The sequence below is a fragment of the Lactuca serriola genome, chromosome 4 (genome assembly GCF_051521515.1).
Source record: "Lactuca serriola cultivar US96UC23 chromosome 4, Lser_US96UC23_V15, whole genome shotgun sequence".
Taxonomy (NCBI): domain Eukaryota; kingdom Viridiplantae; phylum Streptophyta; class Magnoliopsida; order Asterales; family Asteraceae; genus Lactuca; species Lactuca serriola.
In genome coordinates this window covers 168,304,495-168,322,171 of record NC_136411.1, presented here as the reverse complement: position 1 = coordinate 168,322,171, position 17,677 = coordinate 168,304,495, and the positions used below count along the sequence as shown (strand labels likewise).

The 17,677-nt window shown below is 32.0% G+C and overlaps 2 protein-coding genes across 3 annotated transcripts; both read right to left on the bottom strand.

Moving 5' to 3' along the window:
* Positions 1-4,680: 4,680 nt before the first annotated feature.
* Positions 4,681-5,532, bottom strand: LOC145098989 (uncharacterized). The gene is made up of 2 exons (XM_079036582.1): positions 5,419-5,532; positions 4,681-5,301 (listed from the first exon to the last, which is right to left on the bottom strand). Exons 1-2 carry the CDS (start codon positions 5,530-5,532, stop codon positions 4,681-4,683), a joined length of 735 nt encoding a protein of 244 aa, XP_078892708.1.
* Positions 5,533-10,053: 4,521 nt separating this feature from the next.
* On the bottom strand, positions 10,054-14,591 carry LOC145102910 (serine/threonine protein phosphatase 2A 55 kDa regulatory subunit B beta isoform-like). Of its 2 annotated transcripts, none has more exons than XM_079040426.1 (14): positions 14,025-14,591; positions 13,390-13,493; positions 13,208-13,306; positions 13,000-13,119; positions 12,720-12,914; positions 12,443-12,534; positions 12,205-12,323; positions 11,954-12,077; positions 11,744-11,867; positions 11,553-11,621; positions 11,369-11,460; positions 11,207-11,284; positions 10,809-10,879; positions 10,054-10,686 (listed from the first exon to the last, which is right to left on the bottom strand). In XM_079040426.1, the coding sequence occupies exons 1-14, from the start codon at positions 14,137-14,139 to the stop codon at positions 10,532-10,534; spliced, it is 1,557 nt and encodes a 518-aa protein (XP_078896552.1). In that variant the 5' UTR covers positions 14,140-14,591; the 3' UTR covers positions 10,054-10,531. The 2 variants fall into 2 exon arrangements, with proteins under 2 accessions (XP_078896552.1, XP_078896553.1); XM_079040427.1 differs by having other exon boundaries at positions 12,723-12,914.
* Between the last annotated feature and the right edge of the window lie 3,086 nt (positions 14,592-17,677).

The following is a 17,677-nucleotide window of genomic DNA, read 5'->3' as shown; positions in this document are numbered from 1 at the left end:
TGTGTGTTTGTGTGGGTTGGTGTGTATTTGTAGGGGGTTGGGGTGGGCTTGGGAGTGAGTGTAGGTAGGTAGGGTGTGGTGGGTTGTGGGTGTTAAGGCGAGGGGTGGGTAGAGGTGGATGGGGTGGGAATGGGTGTATGTTTATATTTTAGAAAAAAATTTGAATTAGAAAAATGTGGAAAACAATGATTATCGGTTTTCAAAAAACTTCCAACTTCTTTGTAATTTTAGAAAACGGAAAATTTTCATTTTCCGTGAAAAATTTAGAAAAAAATTGACGAACTAAACGCGTTTTCAAAATTCTCATTTTTCTTAGAAAATTTTTCCAGAAAACGGCCCATTTTTCCGCAACTAAACGCACCCTTAGCTCTCCATCACTTAATTCATAAGTGAATTAGATGGAAATAAGTAAAATATAAGTACATTGGAATTGTTTCTCTTTATAAAATAATTAGAGCATGAAACAGAGGTTTGGGAGTAAAGGAGCCAAACTGCAATTCCTTAATGGGAAAACTCTGATTTTTGTGTGTTGTACTAGGCATTACACGATCGTGTGGCCATGTAATACCAAGGCTAAATAAAACACGACCTTTTAGTCCTCTGATAACGGTCAAGACATTTTCTAAGTTTTTATCCTTAAACATTTGATCCTCGATTGTTCCCAATACTTCCACATTAGGTAAACTAGTAAAATAAGACCAAATTTGTTATGTAATTCCCAAGGTGGTCATTTTGTAACCAATGATTTGGTATATTAAATAGATGGTGTCTAAGGAGGTGTTCAATTATATAATGGTGAATATTTTGATTTGTACCAAGGTGAGTACATACCCAGAGTACATATCCCATAATAATATTACTTGATATGTTTTGAAAGTATCACTTATACTTATATGGTTTGTTTGTTATGTTGCCTTCTGGACTATATTTGCATGGAATTAAATTAAATTTTGGGATATGTTTTGGTTTGAGAAGTTCGTTATCCTAACTGTATCCTCTACTCCACCGGGAGCCTGACCCCTTCTTCTATCTTATCTACTACCTTGCTCCCTGGCTCCATACCACTCCAGTTGCTTGTTGTAATAGCTTGCTTCTCAGGTGGCTTGCACCTTGGGTGGTGCGACTGAGCTAGAGTGGGCTCAGCAGTTGGACTATCTTTTCGGGTGCATGAATGTTACATGATTTGAAAATGAGATTTTAGAGCATCTTTATTTTTTCATCACATATAGGATGGATGTTAAGAGTCATCATGACTTCTTACAAGTAAAGGGTGAAATCCCTTATTGAAGGATCCAATATCCTAGTTTATAAGAGAACCCTTACTCCTTTGGATTTCGGTATTATTCACTAGGCTCCCCCAAGCCTAACCTATTATTTTGACAAGAACTTGCATATGAAATGAAAATTAGGATAGTAAGCTTGGACTTTTAGAAGGTCATGTATGTATGGTTAATCTTGACCTTATGTAATGATATTGAACATGACACTCTTATACACTACTTAACTAAAACATATGATTTAAAGGTTTTAGGACTGAATTTCGCACTGATATCTTAAAAGAAATAAAGGTTTAAAAACAAATTTTGAAAGGATAACCTAATTTTGACTAGCTCGTACGACGGGTGTTTCATAAACCATATCCACATACCCACACACCCACATACACCCCCACCCACTCCTATCTTACCCCCACACCCATATGTTTATCTACATACCCATGCCCAAAAGCTTAAGCCATCGACACCCACATATACACACCTCCGACCTCACCCCCTCACCCTCCCGATATACATACCCCTATCCACAACCAACCTACCCCTACATCTTCACTCATACCCATACTTACATGTATACTCACATACCCACACCTATAAATACATGCATACCCTCACATACATATACATGTTTTATTTTCCTTTCTTTAGCTCTTTAAATCTGCACCTAACTCTTGACTAGGTGGCCTTAAACCTAGCCCCATAAACCGATATTTATTAATTGTTTTTATCAAGTGCAATTACATATTTTCATTTTGTAAGGCTATCTTTTTGTTATATACTACATACAAATTCAATAACAAAACACGAGTTTGAGAAGGTATTAGTTTAATAAATGAAAATTTTAAAATAAATGAAATTTTTATCAATTTTATTAAAAATAATAATAAATACAAAAAAAATCAATGAAAATGTATTTTGGTCATATTACATAATTTACTTTTTAACTTCTTTGACAATTTTGTAAACCAAATAGAAAAATAGATTTTATTTTATATCAACTAAACTCATTATAGATTCTAATTCATTCAAATTCCAATTCTTTTGACAAATTTTATTTTTTAAAAACATTAACCAACCCCTTGTTATTTTACTTGGTGAGAAAATACATCTAATACCAAAAATATTCCTAAAACTAATCTTTTAAAACCCAAAACCTATATTTTTTTTAACTAGGTGTCATCTAAAATTGAAGTTTGTGAGATTTAAGACTAATGGTTGAAGTGCGGAATTTCACATATGATGTCACGCTCAACTCAAACTTTTAACAAGTTTAAAATATTGTTAATGTTCTGAAATTAACTTCTTATGTGAGTCTTGGGACGAATTGATGTGGACTGCCGGTACGGTTTATTATTTTTTATATTTTTGGAATCATTATATACATTTGTGAAAGAAATTTATGTTTGTCAGTGAGGAATAATTCTAATAGTCAAAATTGAACCGAAGTAACTAATGCTCACTTTTACATAGAATTATCGATTACATTAGGTCTTCAAATGAAGAAATTTCGGTTTGTCAGTGAGGAATAATTCCAATAGTCAACTGCTTAAATTCAATGCATAGAAATCCATACTATTCAAAGTCAACTTCATAAACATATCAATCACACCCTAAAGTGTTTTTGCGAAATCATATTTGTTAGAAATTATGATATACGCGTCTTTAGTAATTTTACACACATAAATAAAACATATAAAACATATGGTGGTATGTGTGTACGTTACATGTCAAAATACAAGTTGCCCGGTCACAATAAATGCCACAATTATTATATATCGAAGAAAATTAAATTATTCTCAAGTAAGAAATATCCATATATCCATATATCCATATTCTAATAAAAGAATAGGTTTAATCTCTTATTGATAAGTGTCATACAATTAGAATTCATCATTAATGTTATATATCATCTATCATGCCACTTGTCAACCTATTAATTATCCATTTTAAATTTTAAATTTTAAATTTCACTCTAATTACATTAAATTAATAATTGATTATTCATTTTAAATTTTAAATTTTCCATTCTAATTACATTAAATTAATAATTGATTCTTCACTTTAAATTTTCTCACTCTAATTATATTTAATTAATAACATTACATTGAAAAATAAAATAAATTTAATACAGCTTATAAGGCGATATAACTTCACGTATTTACTTAAATCAATGATTATAATTTTATATAACTAAAAAAAATACCTCTTAAGTAATAATTTATTTAAAATAATTGTTTAATCATTTTAATTTTTTAATATGAAATTTTAATTAATTTTATAACCGTGGTTCTCACGGGTTATAAACTAGTATAATTATATATACATTATCAATCTTTCCTGTACATGTTATTTTAACTTGATCTTCAGCGCAGGGGCAGACGCAGGAATTATTAGTAGAGGTTGCACAAGTTTTTTTTCCGGTCAAACATAATATAAAACACTAAAAATAAAATCTGGTCAAACATAATATAAAACATCTAATACAATTTTTTTTATGCTTAAACATAATATAACAACGATCTATTAGAATTTAAATTTGTCCTCTTCGTACAGACATCTTTTGAAACCGCTCCATTACTTTTTCATTCTCAACTTTCGCAAGTGTTTCGGTCTCGACATTACAAAGCAATGCGTCGTTCAAAAATTCATCGCCAATTTTGTTACGCAAGTCGGTCTTCAAGAGCTTCATCTTTGAAAAACATCTTTCTACACTTACGGTTGCTACGGGTAATATCAAAGCCAACTTTAAAAGCTTATAAACCAAAGGATAAGACCGATGCTTCCCCGTACTAACCATCAAACGAGAAAGGTCGGAAATTCCCTTCAAACTAGTGAAGCGCTCATCTTTGATGCAAGAGTGATAAAATATCTCAAGTTGTCATTCAAGGTCTATCATATCTGAATCATCAAAGTCATACTTGTATAACTTACCCAACTTCAATAACTTTGATTTGTCAAATTATGCAAATGAATCACAAGGGCTCAAAGCACCCCATGTATTCTAGTAATTGGGTGCTTGTTTCACTAAATCGATCATGATATTCTGTAAGTTGCATATCTACCACCATGTTGAAGATTTCAACCTCAAAATGAAACTTATTAGTCTTTGTAGTCCTACGTTTTCTCGCACCAATATACAACTCTTCCATATCTAAAGTATCAATTTCGTGTGTTTGACAAAAAGATGATATTTTTGGCAAAATGCTAGCAAACCCTATGTTTCTAAAAGATTAGAATGCCTCCATTGTCCCTCTAACCATCGAAACTGCTTCTAAAATGTCTAGATCTTTTCTTTGAAGTTGCTTTGACAATGTACCCGTGAGGTGTAAAATGTCATACATCATATGTAAGTAAAAGATGATATTTTTGGCAAAATGCTAGCAAACCCTATGTTTCTAAAAGATTAGAATGCCTCCATTGTCCCTCTAACCATCGAAACTGCTTCTAAAATGTCTAGATCTTTTCTTTGAAGTTGCTTTGACAATGTACCCGTGAGGTGTAAAATGTCATACATCATATGTAAGTAAAAGATGAACTCATATGATTTAAAATATGCTAAGATTTCAGATGCTTGTTGACCGTTTGCCAATGATCCTCCCTCCTCTTTCACAAAATCTAAAACTACAAGAACATCCGCAAACAACTTCATCAAGCTTGTGAGTGTATTGAAATGTGAACCCCATCTTGTTTCTCCCGCTCGAACAAGTGTTGTCTCTTGATTTAACCCTCTTTCGGTTTCAAGTTCACCACTACACAAGCCTTTTTGCACCCTTTCTCTTGCTTGCTCTCGTAGTAAGTCTTTTCTTTTACACGAGGCACAAACAACATTAACCACCAACGAAATTTGCTCAAAAAAGTCACTAACACCATCATGCTTCTTTGCTACAGCCACAACTACTAATTGAAGTTGGTGTGCAAAGCAATGTACATAAAAAGCCGTGTCATTCTCTTGTAATATCAAAGCTTTCAAATCATTGAATTCCCCCCGCATATTGCTAGCCCCATCGTAACCTTGTCCTCTTATCTATTAAAATTTAAAACAATTAATTAATATATATATATATATATATATTAAATTGAAATAACAAAAAAGTAAAGAATAAATTAGGTGACTAAAACTCAACTTATTACTTGTAAGTACTTCATTTATGGCGTTTTTGAGTGTCAAAGAAGATGTATCCTTCACATGCACTAATCCTATGAATCTTTCTTTCACAAAGCCAAGACTATCGACATAACGCAAAACAATAGCCATTTGTTCCTTTTTTGAAACATCACTAGATTCATCAACTAGTAAAGCAAAAACATCTTGACCAATCTCTTCACGAATATGTGTGTTTTTTGTTTGTGGACAATAATTTTGGAAGGATGGAGTATATTTCTTGGGACTGGAAGAATACGGTCGGGTAAAGGTTGTCGAAAATCAACCTCTAGATTTCGACAAACAATCCCCAAACTACAAGCGATTCTTAGATCCAAAAACTTTAGAACCCACGGATCATCATTGGTTCAACGAGCAGATATTGATGTTATTTTTAAGCAGAAAAAATAAATTAATAAGTATATTTTATTATTTAATGTTTTTCTATTTAATACATTTTCATAACTATTACTTTAAACTTCCTTAAAATCAAATTCTCCTAGTGGAAAGATAGAAAAACCCAATGATCCAAAACATTTAAAGTAAATACAAATTTAGATATATTTAAATAGGCATCAATGAATCCCACAAAAATTTCATAAATAAGAACATGATTTATTTCTTTCTAGAGCATAACATCAATGAAGAACCGATAAACGATCATTCATCCTCCAAGATCCACAAAGAGTTTGAGACCCATGTAGTGTCTACGATTCCATATTTGAGACAAATGCAGTGTACTATCATTTTAAACATATAATAATATAATAATGACGTATGTATAACCGTCTCATCAAAATACATGTCATCATACTATAAATAGAAGAAACAATATTCAAAGTAAGAAATATCTAAGATTACATATACATTATTCAATTTTTTACTATATCTTATTTCAACTTACTCATTGGAGTTTAATATATATATATATATATATATATATATATATATATATATATATATATATATATATATATATATATATATATATTGGAATGAGGACAAGCCTCATGTAAATTAATTGAATTTAATGTTAAGAACCATTTTAAGAGAGTTCTAAGAATTCTTTCGGTGTGAGTGATTCCAAAATCTTCCCACTTTATAACTTTTTTTACTATTGTTCAACATTCTATTCATAACTATTGGTTTTTATTTTCCTAGTGGAAAAGCAATAAAATTCCAGAAATCTGAACACTTCAAGTAAATGCAAATTTTAGATATCCAGATGATACGAAAACAAGACTATATTTTCAAACATTTATTTTATATTGTAATGTTTGACAAACTAAAATGATGGTTATAAACTTATAATATAGTTTAAAAAATACTCAATAAAGTGTTTGACAAGCTTATAAAGTTTTTTTAATTATTTTTCAAATATACCTTTTATTTTGTTTTATTATTATTATTATTATTATTATTATTATTATTATTATTATTATTATTATTATGGAAAGAGAACTTTTTTAACGAGGGTTTCCGGACCAACTTTCACTCGCCGACTAATCTTTCACTGCAAACATGAGGCTATGTCTCATGCACTGGAGACTGGAGTCACTACAAGCGAACATCAATGACCACAGTATAAAGTAGATGTATCATGCCCTGGAGGCTGGAATCACTACAAGCGAACCTCAATGACCACAATATAAAATAAAGTCATGATTTAAACATAGTTCAATGCGTTAAATATATTCGTTATTATATATACCTTTTAATTTACTTACAGGTTTGGCCATTTTAAATTTAGGAAATTACATTTTCAGGTAGTATAGCTTTTTAATTATGAAAGGTAATTATAGTTTAGGCCCCTATATATTTTTGTTAGGGAAATGGTTCAATTATAGGTTTGATCCATATAGTTTTAAATGTAGGAGTTACACATTTGTCCGTATAATGTATTAATGTTTACTTCCAAAAGGAAATGGATTAGTTACACTTTTGGTCTATGACTTTTTAATTTAAAAAATTATACTTTGGTCTCTATATAGTTTTTAATTCTAAAATTGAGAAATGTATTAGTTAAAATTTTTGTCAATGTAGTTTTAAATTTAGAAAATTATATTTTTGTCTTTTTTCTCATTTTAGTTATTATGACATAATTATACATTAATAGTTTTAATAGATTGGCCAACTCTCTATCTTTGTTTTTTGTTTTTTTTTGTATATGTATAAAATACATAAACTACACAAATAATTTTACATATCAATATTTTCTATTAGATTATTCAGTCAAAAATATAAAATTAATAAATCTACTAGGAATATGCAAACAATACTCGTTTCAACTTAAGACTTAGCAGTTCGGTGGCCGTTTGACGCTATGTAAAGATGTATTGAGCACACTGAGTTCCTTTTATTTTTCACTGTATAAAGCTCCCGTCAAGGTTATAAAAAGTCTTGAAAAAATTACAGTGCGGTTCTTTTGGTGGTGGAGGGGGTGGGGGGGGGGGGGGTGATTTAGAATCAAGAAAGATGTCATGGATTGCTTGGGAAAAGGTTCTTGAAGCCAAAGAAAGAAGTGGGCTAATAGGCACTTTAAAGGCACATAATATAGCTCTATTGGGCAAATGGTGGTGGAGATTCAAAAACTATCCGGATAGCACTTGGGCTGAGGTGATAAAAGCAATATATGGCACAGATGGTGGATTTGCTAGGCCCTCGGTAGCAAAGAGAAGGAATGAATGTTGGGGAACAATTGCTAACATCCCTAAATTGTTAGAGAAGGAGAATGTGTCTTTTATATAACATTTTAAGCTGTCAACCAATGCCAATGGACCAACCAAATGTTCAGTTGCATCTCTCAGAAACCATATTGACAATGGAATCCTCCCTCTAAGCGAGAGTAGTTGGTCTTGGAACTCTCTAATACTGGGAAAATTGAATATTCTTGCTTGCCGAATCTGTCATGGTAAACTTCCATCCATGGCCAACCTATTTAAATTTGGCATCAGTACATCAAACTTGTGCAGGATTTGCAATGGAGCTCCAGAAATAGAGGAACATGTGTTCGTGGACTGGCCAGTATCACATGAAGTATGGCAACAAGTCTGTAGATGGTGGCGTTTGTTGGACTATCCTCTAAATTTGATTCGTGATTTGTTAGAATGCAAAGCAAGGCTCGGGGGTCATCATAGGCTGTCAAAGATTCACGAGGGTATCATATTGGTATTTCTTTGGGTGATTTGGAGATATAGGAACTCTAAAGCTCATTCTTCAAATTCAAATCCAAAACCACATGCGGCGCTTGTTTACGAGGTACAATCGTTATCGCTTCTTTGGATCAATGCAAGGAAAAGAAAATGGCAAGTGCTAAGCTGGTATGAATGGAGTTGTGCTCTAATTTTAGAATGCAATTGTAGGCTATAATTTTGGTTGTTCTTATGATAGCTTTGTTGTTCTTTTTATTTTGTATGTTCTTTTGTACCTCCTAGCCACTGTCTAGTTTGTTTGTGTTTTAATGTCAGCCAGTGGCAGACACATAATGTTTTAATAATGGTGTCACTCGTACTTTAGGTCGGTGCACCTAATAGAAAAAACAAAAAGAAAATATTAAATACGTGCTCCACTAAGGTCCGCCCCTGATGCCAGCTTGCAGTTCAAAAAAAAACTTAAGACTCAGCCAATGATGAAATCTATAGAAGTGACCAAAGGTGATTGTCGAATTATTTGTTATATATTAAATACGTGCGCCAACTACAACTAAAATGTGAGGGTCTTTTTTTTTTACTTTTTTGATTATATATTTTAATATATAGTTGAGTTTTGTTAACATAAATTAGAAATTGAAGTACGTGTAACTTTGATAGCCATAAAGTCTCATATAGTTATTCCACTTATAAAAATAGGAATAAATAAATATCAATAGAAGAAAATATCCAATTCTAAGGGCATATTGGTAAGTTTTAGTTAACTATTCATCTTTAGTTTTAATACACATTCTGTTTTACTCTATAATTTCATTACGTTACATATAAATTTTAAACCCTCAAACTTACAAAAATATATATTAAAAGATGAATAGTTATCAGGTTATTGGCCTAGTGGTATCGTGAGATATCCTCTATTTATAAAAAGACATGTCATGATACTATTAACCAATAACATGTTGGTAATTATTCATCAAGTAATATATAATTTTTATATAAATGTCATGATAACTTCAATCATGTTATTATATTTTCTATTGTGTTATTACTTTTACTTTTTGTGGTAAATCCATAAAAAAAGTCGCTTTAGAACTTGATATGCATCATAAAAAATTTCACTGAACATAAACAATGACTGATACTTAATACCTAATTCAATTTAATGAACATATTACATTTGTCTTATAATATCAATGTCCTTGTCAATATCTTTTCATGTCATTTTACATTGCTCAAATCTTACCAACTATTTTGTACCAAGTGTCAATCTTATATCAACAAAAAACTTGTTTTTCAACTAAAAGCTAATTTTCAACTAATTAGCCTAAATCCCAAAAACATTTCACAATACAAGTTTTCATATCCAAATTAGTAGCCAAAAATAGTAAAATACCAATATACGTTCAAAATTCGGTTTTCCCTTACAACAATAACAAAAAGAACCCAAGAATATCAAACCCAAATAACTAAAAATGCAAAAATCATCTTGTAACGTCTCAAAAAGAAATATAATTGGCATCATCATCATCATCAGAATAATAACAATAACAATAACAGTAACAATATATAAACTTTGATGGCCTGCAATGCATGTAAGCAGCATAGCTCCTTCCCAAACTAAAACTACATCTTCTTCTTAACTTTAAACCCTAAATCCATTTATATATTCTTCTAACATATCCATCTTTTTCTCCTTCCAAGTTTTCTGCGCTACAATTTCTCATTTCAACCCAACCAACACAAACACAAAAAAACAAAACAAAACGAAACAAGAAGAGCCCTTTTGCAAAGAAGCTAACTTTTTTTTCAAAAAGAAAGAAGTAAAATAGAGAGAGACAGAGGGGGTGTGGATTCTAAACATGTGTTCCGGAACCTTCTTTGACACGTGGCGTGTGGTAAAACCAAACCAAAACCATAAAAAGTGTTTGAGAAATTTAAGGTTCCTTTTTTTTCATTTTTTTTGTTTATGGGGTGGATTCGTTTGATGCATAATACATGTACAAGCTGTTTGCAGCAGCACAAGCTATTGAGTTTTCAGTTGGGTGCCATGCCAGGTGGAGAAGCTTTGTTGTAAAATCAAATGAGTTCCCATTTGTGTCATTTCCTGAACTCTCTGCCCCTAAATATATTTTAAGCAAAAACATATTATTATTATTTATCACTAATTTAAGTAGATTTTATTCAATACTTTTAGTCAATTTTGTGCTAAAAAGATAAAAAAAAAAAAAAAAGACAGCTGACCTCTTCTAACAACACGTGTTATGCTGCTGCTTAAAGATCTGGAAGGCCTTGCAGGAGTCTGCACTTGTCGCCTATAAATTGTAACAACCGTTTCTTTTTAGTCAACACATTTGTATAATACAAGGGGCAATTTCGTCCCACATATCTAAAAATTTGTCAAACACGTAAAAATATCTCAATTTTGCTTATTTGGGTAAGAAAACTAGATTCTTTGCCAATTAAGTGCATAAAGAATTGTAAGTATTAAAGATTTTAGTGTTCTAATTGACAATAAAATAGTTTGTTTATGTTATACCCAAATTAGAAAAAATGAAATAGTTCAGTTAATTAGTTGTATATATATATATATATATATATATATATATATATATATATATATATATATATATATATTATACCTCATTGGGTTTTTGCTAGCTTCCAGGGTGGTGGCTTCAGTACTTGTGGGACCCGAGCCAAACACACGGAACAGATTGCTGAAACCAATATCATTAAAAAAATAAATATATAAATAAATAAATAAATAAATAAAAAGATACAAAATTTGACATGTTTGTTACCTGTAAGAACCAGTTGCTACACGCATTCCATCACCACTTAAACAGCACTCAAATTTATCGAAAATCGAGTCATTTTCATATAAGTCACATAGCTGGAGGTTATCATTTAAAAAATTTCATTAATCTCGGTGCAAAAAAGACAAAAATACCCACAACATGTTGAGTGAACTGAATAAATATATACCTTAGGTCTTAAATATTCGTGAACCTGAAACGTTGAAACGGGTCCCGCGTCCATGTTGATGTCCCATAACTGCACAAAACAGTTTCAAATAATTAATTCTATGTTGTGTAGTTATTAAAAAAATAAAAAAAGTATTTAACTTTTATATAGAAATAGGTTTAATTGTAATGTAAAATATTAATATCAGAAACCTTAAGTGTCATGTAATCACGGCTTAGTATATATCTTCCATTCCTTCCAAATTTAATATCTGAGATTGATGCTATTATCTCTGTGAAGAATGATCTTGAACCAGGTGCTTCTTGTTCTTCAAACCTACCAAAATCAATGTGTCAGTGTCATTTATGTGATTATACATGACAAAAGACATAAATACCCTTTTCATTGACCAAAATACTTACAATTTGGAATGTCGATCACACAATGCAGATTGGCGTAAATCAATAAGGCGAATGGATCCTTTTGAACTACTGTATGCTAAAGTGTTGCAATGAGTAGGATGAAATTCAGCTGATGTAATCACCTCTGTAAGTAAAGTAAGTAACCCAAAATATAAATATCCGAATGGAAAGAAAAGGTTAATTGTAAACAATCACATGAAGATATGCATATGTTAATTAGGGCACAAAATTGAAATTTCCAAAATTTATACCTGTGAGGTCCTCCATATTTGTAGGTTTAACATCCACAATGTTGAAACTTTGATTGCTAATTTCCAAATTCCAAAGGTTTATCCGAAGATCATCAGCCGAAATGAATGTTTCACCATCACTAATTCAAAAGGAGAAAATCAAAACTCAAAAAGTATATTTAAACCAAGTAATCAAAGTAAAATATACAAACAATAATAAACAATGACACGTGAAAGAATCGAAATCAAATATCCAAACCTGTTATTTGAGATTGAATTGATATGATAATCATGTGCATGAGCATACACTCTTCTACATCTTGCAACAAGACTTGTCTCATTACTAGTTACCTACAAAATTTACCTTTGTGTTATGTTACACTTCCACTCAACCAAAAAAGAAAGTTAGTTGAATGAAAATAGTCAAAACTTCTCCCTATTGCCAAAAAAGGTAACTTTTTTAGACTAAATAACAATGCAATATTTTATAGACATATTTATACGTAAATACAAATAAAGCATGAGTTGGGTACAACTACCACAGGTAAACGTAATGACTGGATTCCCAAATCCTTGGTCAAAGTCAAACTAGTGTAGGATTTATCAGTGTATTCCCCATTTACACCATGTGATGATTTTTGGTTTGAAGAACTCGCGACATTTCCATTCCCAACAGCTTTAGAAACATCCATATTCATATCCGCAATTTTTTTAACCTTCTTTTCTTGAACCTGAAAAGTCAACACAAAATTATCAATAGTTCATATCCAATAGAAAAATGAAATATACAATTTTATATGTATTAAAGTAATTTACCTTCCAGAATTTAATGGTTTTGTCATTGGTAGACAAAAGAAAAACAGCACCATTGGCTGTTTGACACCATTTGATTTTGTTAATCTTCTCCTCGATCTCCAAACTCTTTAAATAATCAAACTGAAACAAAAAATAATTTTGAGATATAATAAGTAAAACAATGATCAGAAAAGTGAGAAAAAGTAATTGAAAAAATAAAATAAAAAACCTCAGGTTCATGGCTTTGAAACTCGGTTTTGTAGCGGAACTCAGGATGCCTACCACTTGGGTAATCTGTCTTCTCTAAATCCTTTCTACTTCCACCATGCTACAAAATTGTACATGATTTAAAAATACAAAAATATAAATATATAATTTTCAAGAAATTATAATTGTATTAGTGATTCTGACCTCCTTTGTATCAGTCCTCTCAAATAACACCACCCTCCCACCACGATCACCAGTGGCAAGATGATCACCACTTTTATCAAACTCTATAGCTGAAATGATATCAACTGTGACACAAATTCAAAACAATGTAAGATACTTATATAAATGATTTGTTTGTTGCATGTAGACAAAAAAAAATTATATATCAAAGTACTAGATTACATAATTGTGTAATGATAAAGAAAGAAGTTCCAAAGATTTGTTGTTATATTCATCTATGGAAAACTACATCTATGCATTTTAATAACCTTTTGAAGTGGTTTTTTCAGAGTTGATTAAATCTTACATGTACTTAAATCACCAAAAAACACAACATGCATTTAAAGAAGTTAATTGAAAACAAGAAAAGGGAAAAGATTGATTGATTGTAACTTGATCAACATTCAATTGCAAATTTGTCGTTTTTAATTGATTGGGTCAACAAATTGAGCAAAAGTACGAGCATTAAATAGAAAATAGTGTGATTGTTCATGAAATCACCGATGATACAGCAATGTAGCGATCCAAATAATAGATCAAAGACACACTTTATTCAAACCCTAATAAACATACGAATCTGGGAATTTAAATTTAGATAAGTAGAGAAGCTAATTTACCTTCTTGAACTTCTTCACCGGCGGTGCGTTCACCAAATACCTGAGAGAACCTCCAGTCTAGCGGCGGTGGTGGACCCGCCGGAGCTGCCGTGACATCTCCATCACCACCGGTCATTCCTTCTTCCTTTTCTTCTCGCTTTTTGGGTTTGTGTAATTAATCAAATGGAAAACAAATTAATGAAGTTGAAACTAAAATCAAATCAAGAACAGCCTCAGCGGATCGCTTTTTCCCAATTATTATTCTTCAAGATCGCAGCTTCCGGACCGTCGGATGATTCCATCAACGAAAAAGAACAAAAGAATGTCACCTTTTCAGATTCATTCAACCATTAATAAGCATCACCTCATCATCATATTCATCATCATCATCAGCAACAACATCCACATCGCTTAATTCGTAGATTGAGATTTAATTTTCTCTCTCTTCTTTCACACCCACACCCACTTTCTCTCTCTCTTAAAAAAATCTCTTTTTTTCGCAGTGGGGAAGGAGAAAAATGGAAACTTTGAGCAACAAAACCGTTCCTATTGCCTCCCAACACACCAAAACTCCCGTCACAGCGAATACTCTCTCCCAATATTTCTATATTTTCTTCTGTCGTTTACGATAATATGAAGATAAAATCAACAGTTGGTGAGTTGATTAGGTCACAGATGAATGGGATTGTGCCACGTGTACGACGTGGATGTGTTGTAGTGGTGCGTGATGGGATTTCAATCACCGTTTGTGAGTGGAGATAAAAGTAAAAATTAATTTAGAATTCTAGATGGAGGACAACGTTATTCAATACTGTACACCACCCGGGTCGAGTTAGCGATGAGTCGATGACACAAGGTGAGAGTTAGAGTAAAATGACGTTTATGTCCCTCTCATCTTGGCCAATTTCATTCTGTTTTAGTTTTCAGTTAATTTATTTATTTCTAAAACCAATATATCGAAGGTTGTCAAAATTATTTATACTAACTAAGATCCAAAAGAAAAACACTATCATCCTTTTATATTTGGAAGATCAAATGATTGTAAGATGGGAAGTTTCTAGACTAAACTGCAAAATTGATCCATGTCATATTCAAAAGCTTTTAATTTGTATGGAAGATCTAAAATTAAGATTTTTTCATGGTATTGGTTCCTAATAAACTTGAAAGGTCAATTTTACCATTTTCATTTCTTTATATATTTTGGTATTTAAATAATTGAAAAATTAAAAAAAAAAATCTCACCCCACCCGATCCCATCCCTCTCCATCGGTATCCCCCCCCCCCCCCCTCTCCCTTTCTCATCGTGTATTTCATCAGAGAACTTCCAATTCTCTATGTACCTTCAAAACTCATACACACAAAGAAATTAAACACATATACAGTGAGGAATTCTTCTTATCCGGCTATTATGAGTTCTCCTTCTCCGACTGTTACGAGTGTTTTATCTTTGGATTCAAGACCCACTGACGAATTCTCCACCGCCACCGACCTGGTCTTTGCTTCCCCCTCTCCCACCGTTGACTCATCCCACCTGGAATTTATTATCTAGTTCCAAATCTGGAATCCACAAAACCCAACACATTGCATCTGAGCAAATGACAAGAGGATGTCGATGATGAGGTTAGCGGTAGAGGTGGCAATGGGTCCACCTAGGTTGGGTTTGGATTCTACCCATTTAATAATTGGGTTGAAAATATAAACTCAACCCAACCTGTTTATTTAAATGGGTTGATATTTCCAATCCAAATTAACATTTTAGATAAATTGGTTGTCACTGGGTTAACCTGTTTATGTAGTTCCCGACCCAACCTATTAAATAAATGGGTTAAACTTGGGTAAACTCATTTAAAATCAATTAAATAAATTATATAATTAAATATTATACCACTTAAGTTATAAAACGTAAATAAAACTTCATAATTATGACAAAAGCACAATCGTAATTCATAAATACAAATAAATTGTTCAAATAACATTGAAAATGTTTAGTTTCACATTGAATTTGGAGAGTGACCGGTATTATCGATACTAAAAATGAATGAATTTTATTAAACATAGATAATAATAATGCAACATTATAATTTACAAATTAATACTTTGATTACTACATGATAATATTCAAATAATATTAAATTAAATAATAAATATTAAAGTTAAATGGGTTGAAAACGGGTTGATAATTTTTACCCAACCCAACATATTTAATTAAATGGGTTAGACGGGTTGACACATTTAAGTTAAATGGATTGAAAATCTTAACCCAACCCGCTAATTTTGGGTTGGGTTGGCGGGTCGGGTCGAGTCAATTTTTGTCAGCTCTAGTTAGCAGTAGATTCTTAAATATGAAAATATATCTTCTATCTGAGTGTGTTAGGTTTACAGTTCAATAATATGGGGTTAACAAGGACAATTGACATGGACAATCGGGGGTGATTGGGAACGATTTGTTTGTTGGAATGAGTTTGGTGAGGAAAATTGAAGTTCAGAGTAACAAATTCAGTGGTCGGATTCCTAAATCGCTTATAGATATTAGCATTATTGTTGATTTGCAAATGCAGGATAATGAATTTGAAGGTGAGATACCGGATTTTAAACAAAAAAGCATGATGATGATGTCATTGTTTGTGAGTAGAGCTGGGAAAAATCAACCTAACCCACCAACCCAACCCCAACCCAACCCAAAATTAGCAGGTTGAGTTGAGATTTTCAACTCATTTAGGTTAAATGGGTAACCCGCCTAACCCATTTAATTAAATAGGTTGGGTTGAGTAAATATGAGTACAAGAAATAGTTGCGCAAGGACAAAGTTTGAAAACTCAAACCTTGAGTTAATCTTTAAGATCAATGTCTGCTCTTAATTAGATGCCTCAGACGAATCTAGTGATACCACTTAGGACTTGAATGAAATATTCAACAAAGTACACAATATTAAATGAAGAGACTAGGAGTATAATCAATGTAAAGACGATAAATGAACAAGAATAATCTTTATGAAAGATATTGACTTTAAGAGAAAGGTGAAAGTAAATCAATGAAAAATTTTGCTATATTTAGAGTAACAATGCGTAATTTTCTTGTCATTCAACTCACTCCTTATATAGGCTAAGGAGGTACACCGTACAAACTTGGATACATTCATAGGACCGGATAATAGTCAATCACTGACAACTGATCATCTAAAAGATATACAAAAAGATAAGTCCTATGAAACGTTACATCATGAATAAGAAAAGAAATAATAAATGTTCAAACAGACTGACTGATCTTGGATCTACTCTCCATCTCGGAATAGTCTTCATCTCGGACACCATATTTACTTCGGAATCTGCTGACTTCTGATCTTCAATACTTGTGATTGCTAGAGGTTCACTTTTCAGGTTCAAACAATCTCCCCCTAAGTGAACTTAGCAATCTAGTCAGCTTAATTGGCTTCCTCTTGGATGAACACATAAGCTCTGTACAACCAATCTCGGACTTCAAGATACCATTGAAGTTGACTTATAAACTTAGACTTCACATGCTCGAGGGCGTCTGACTTAGCTGTATTTTTGATGAACTTTTGAAGAGCTTTGGAGGGGACGAGATGCTTGTCTAGGACTCAGAAGAAGTCCTTCTTGTTTGTCTTCTTTTGTAAGTAAACATACCCCAACACAGGTTCATCGATTGGCCCTTCT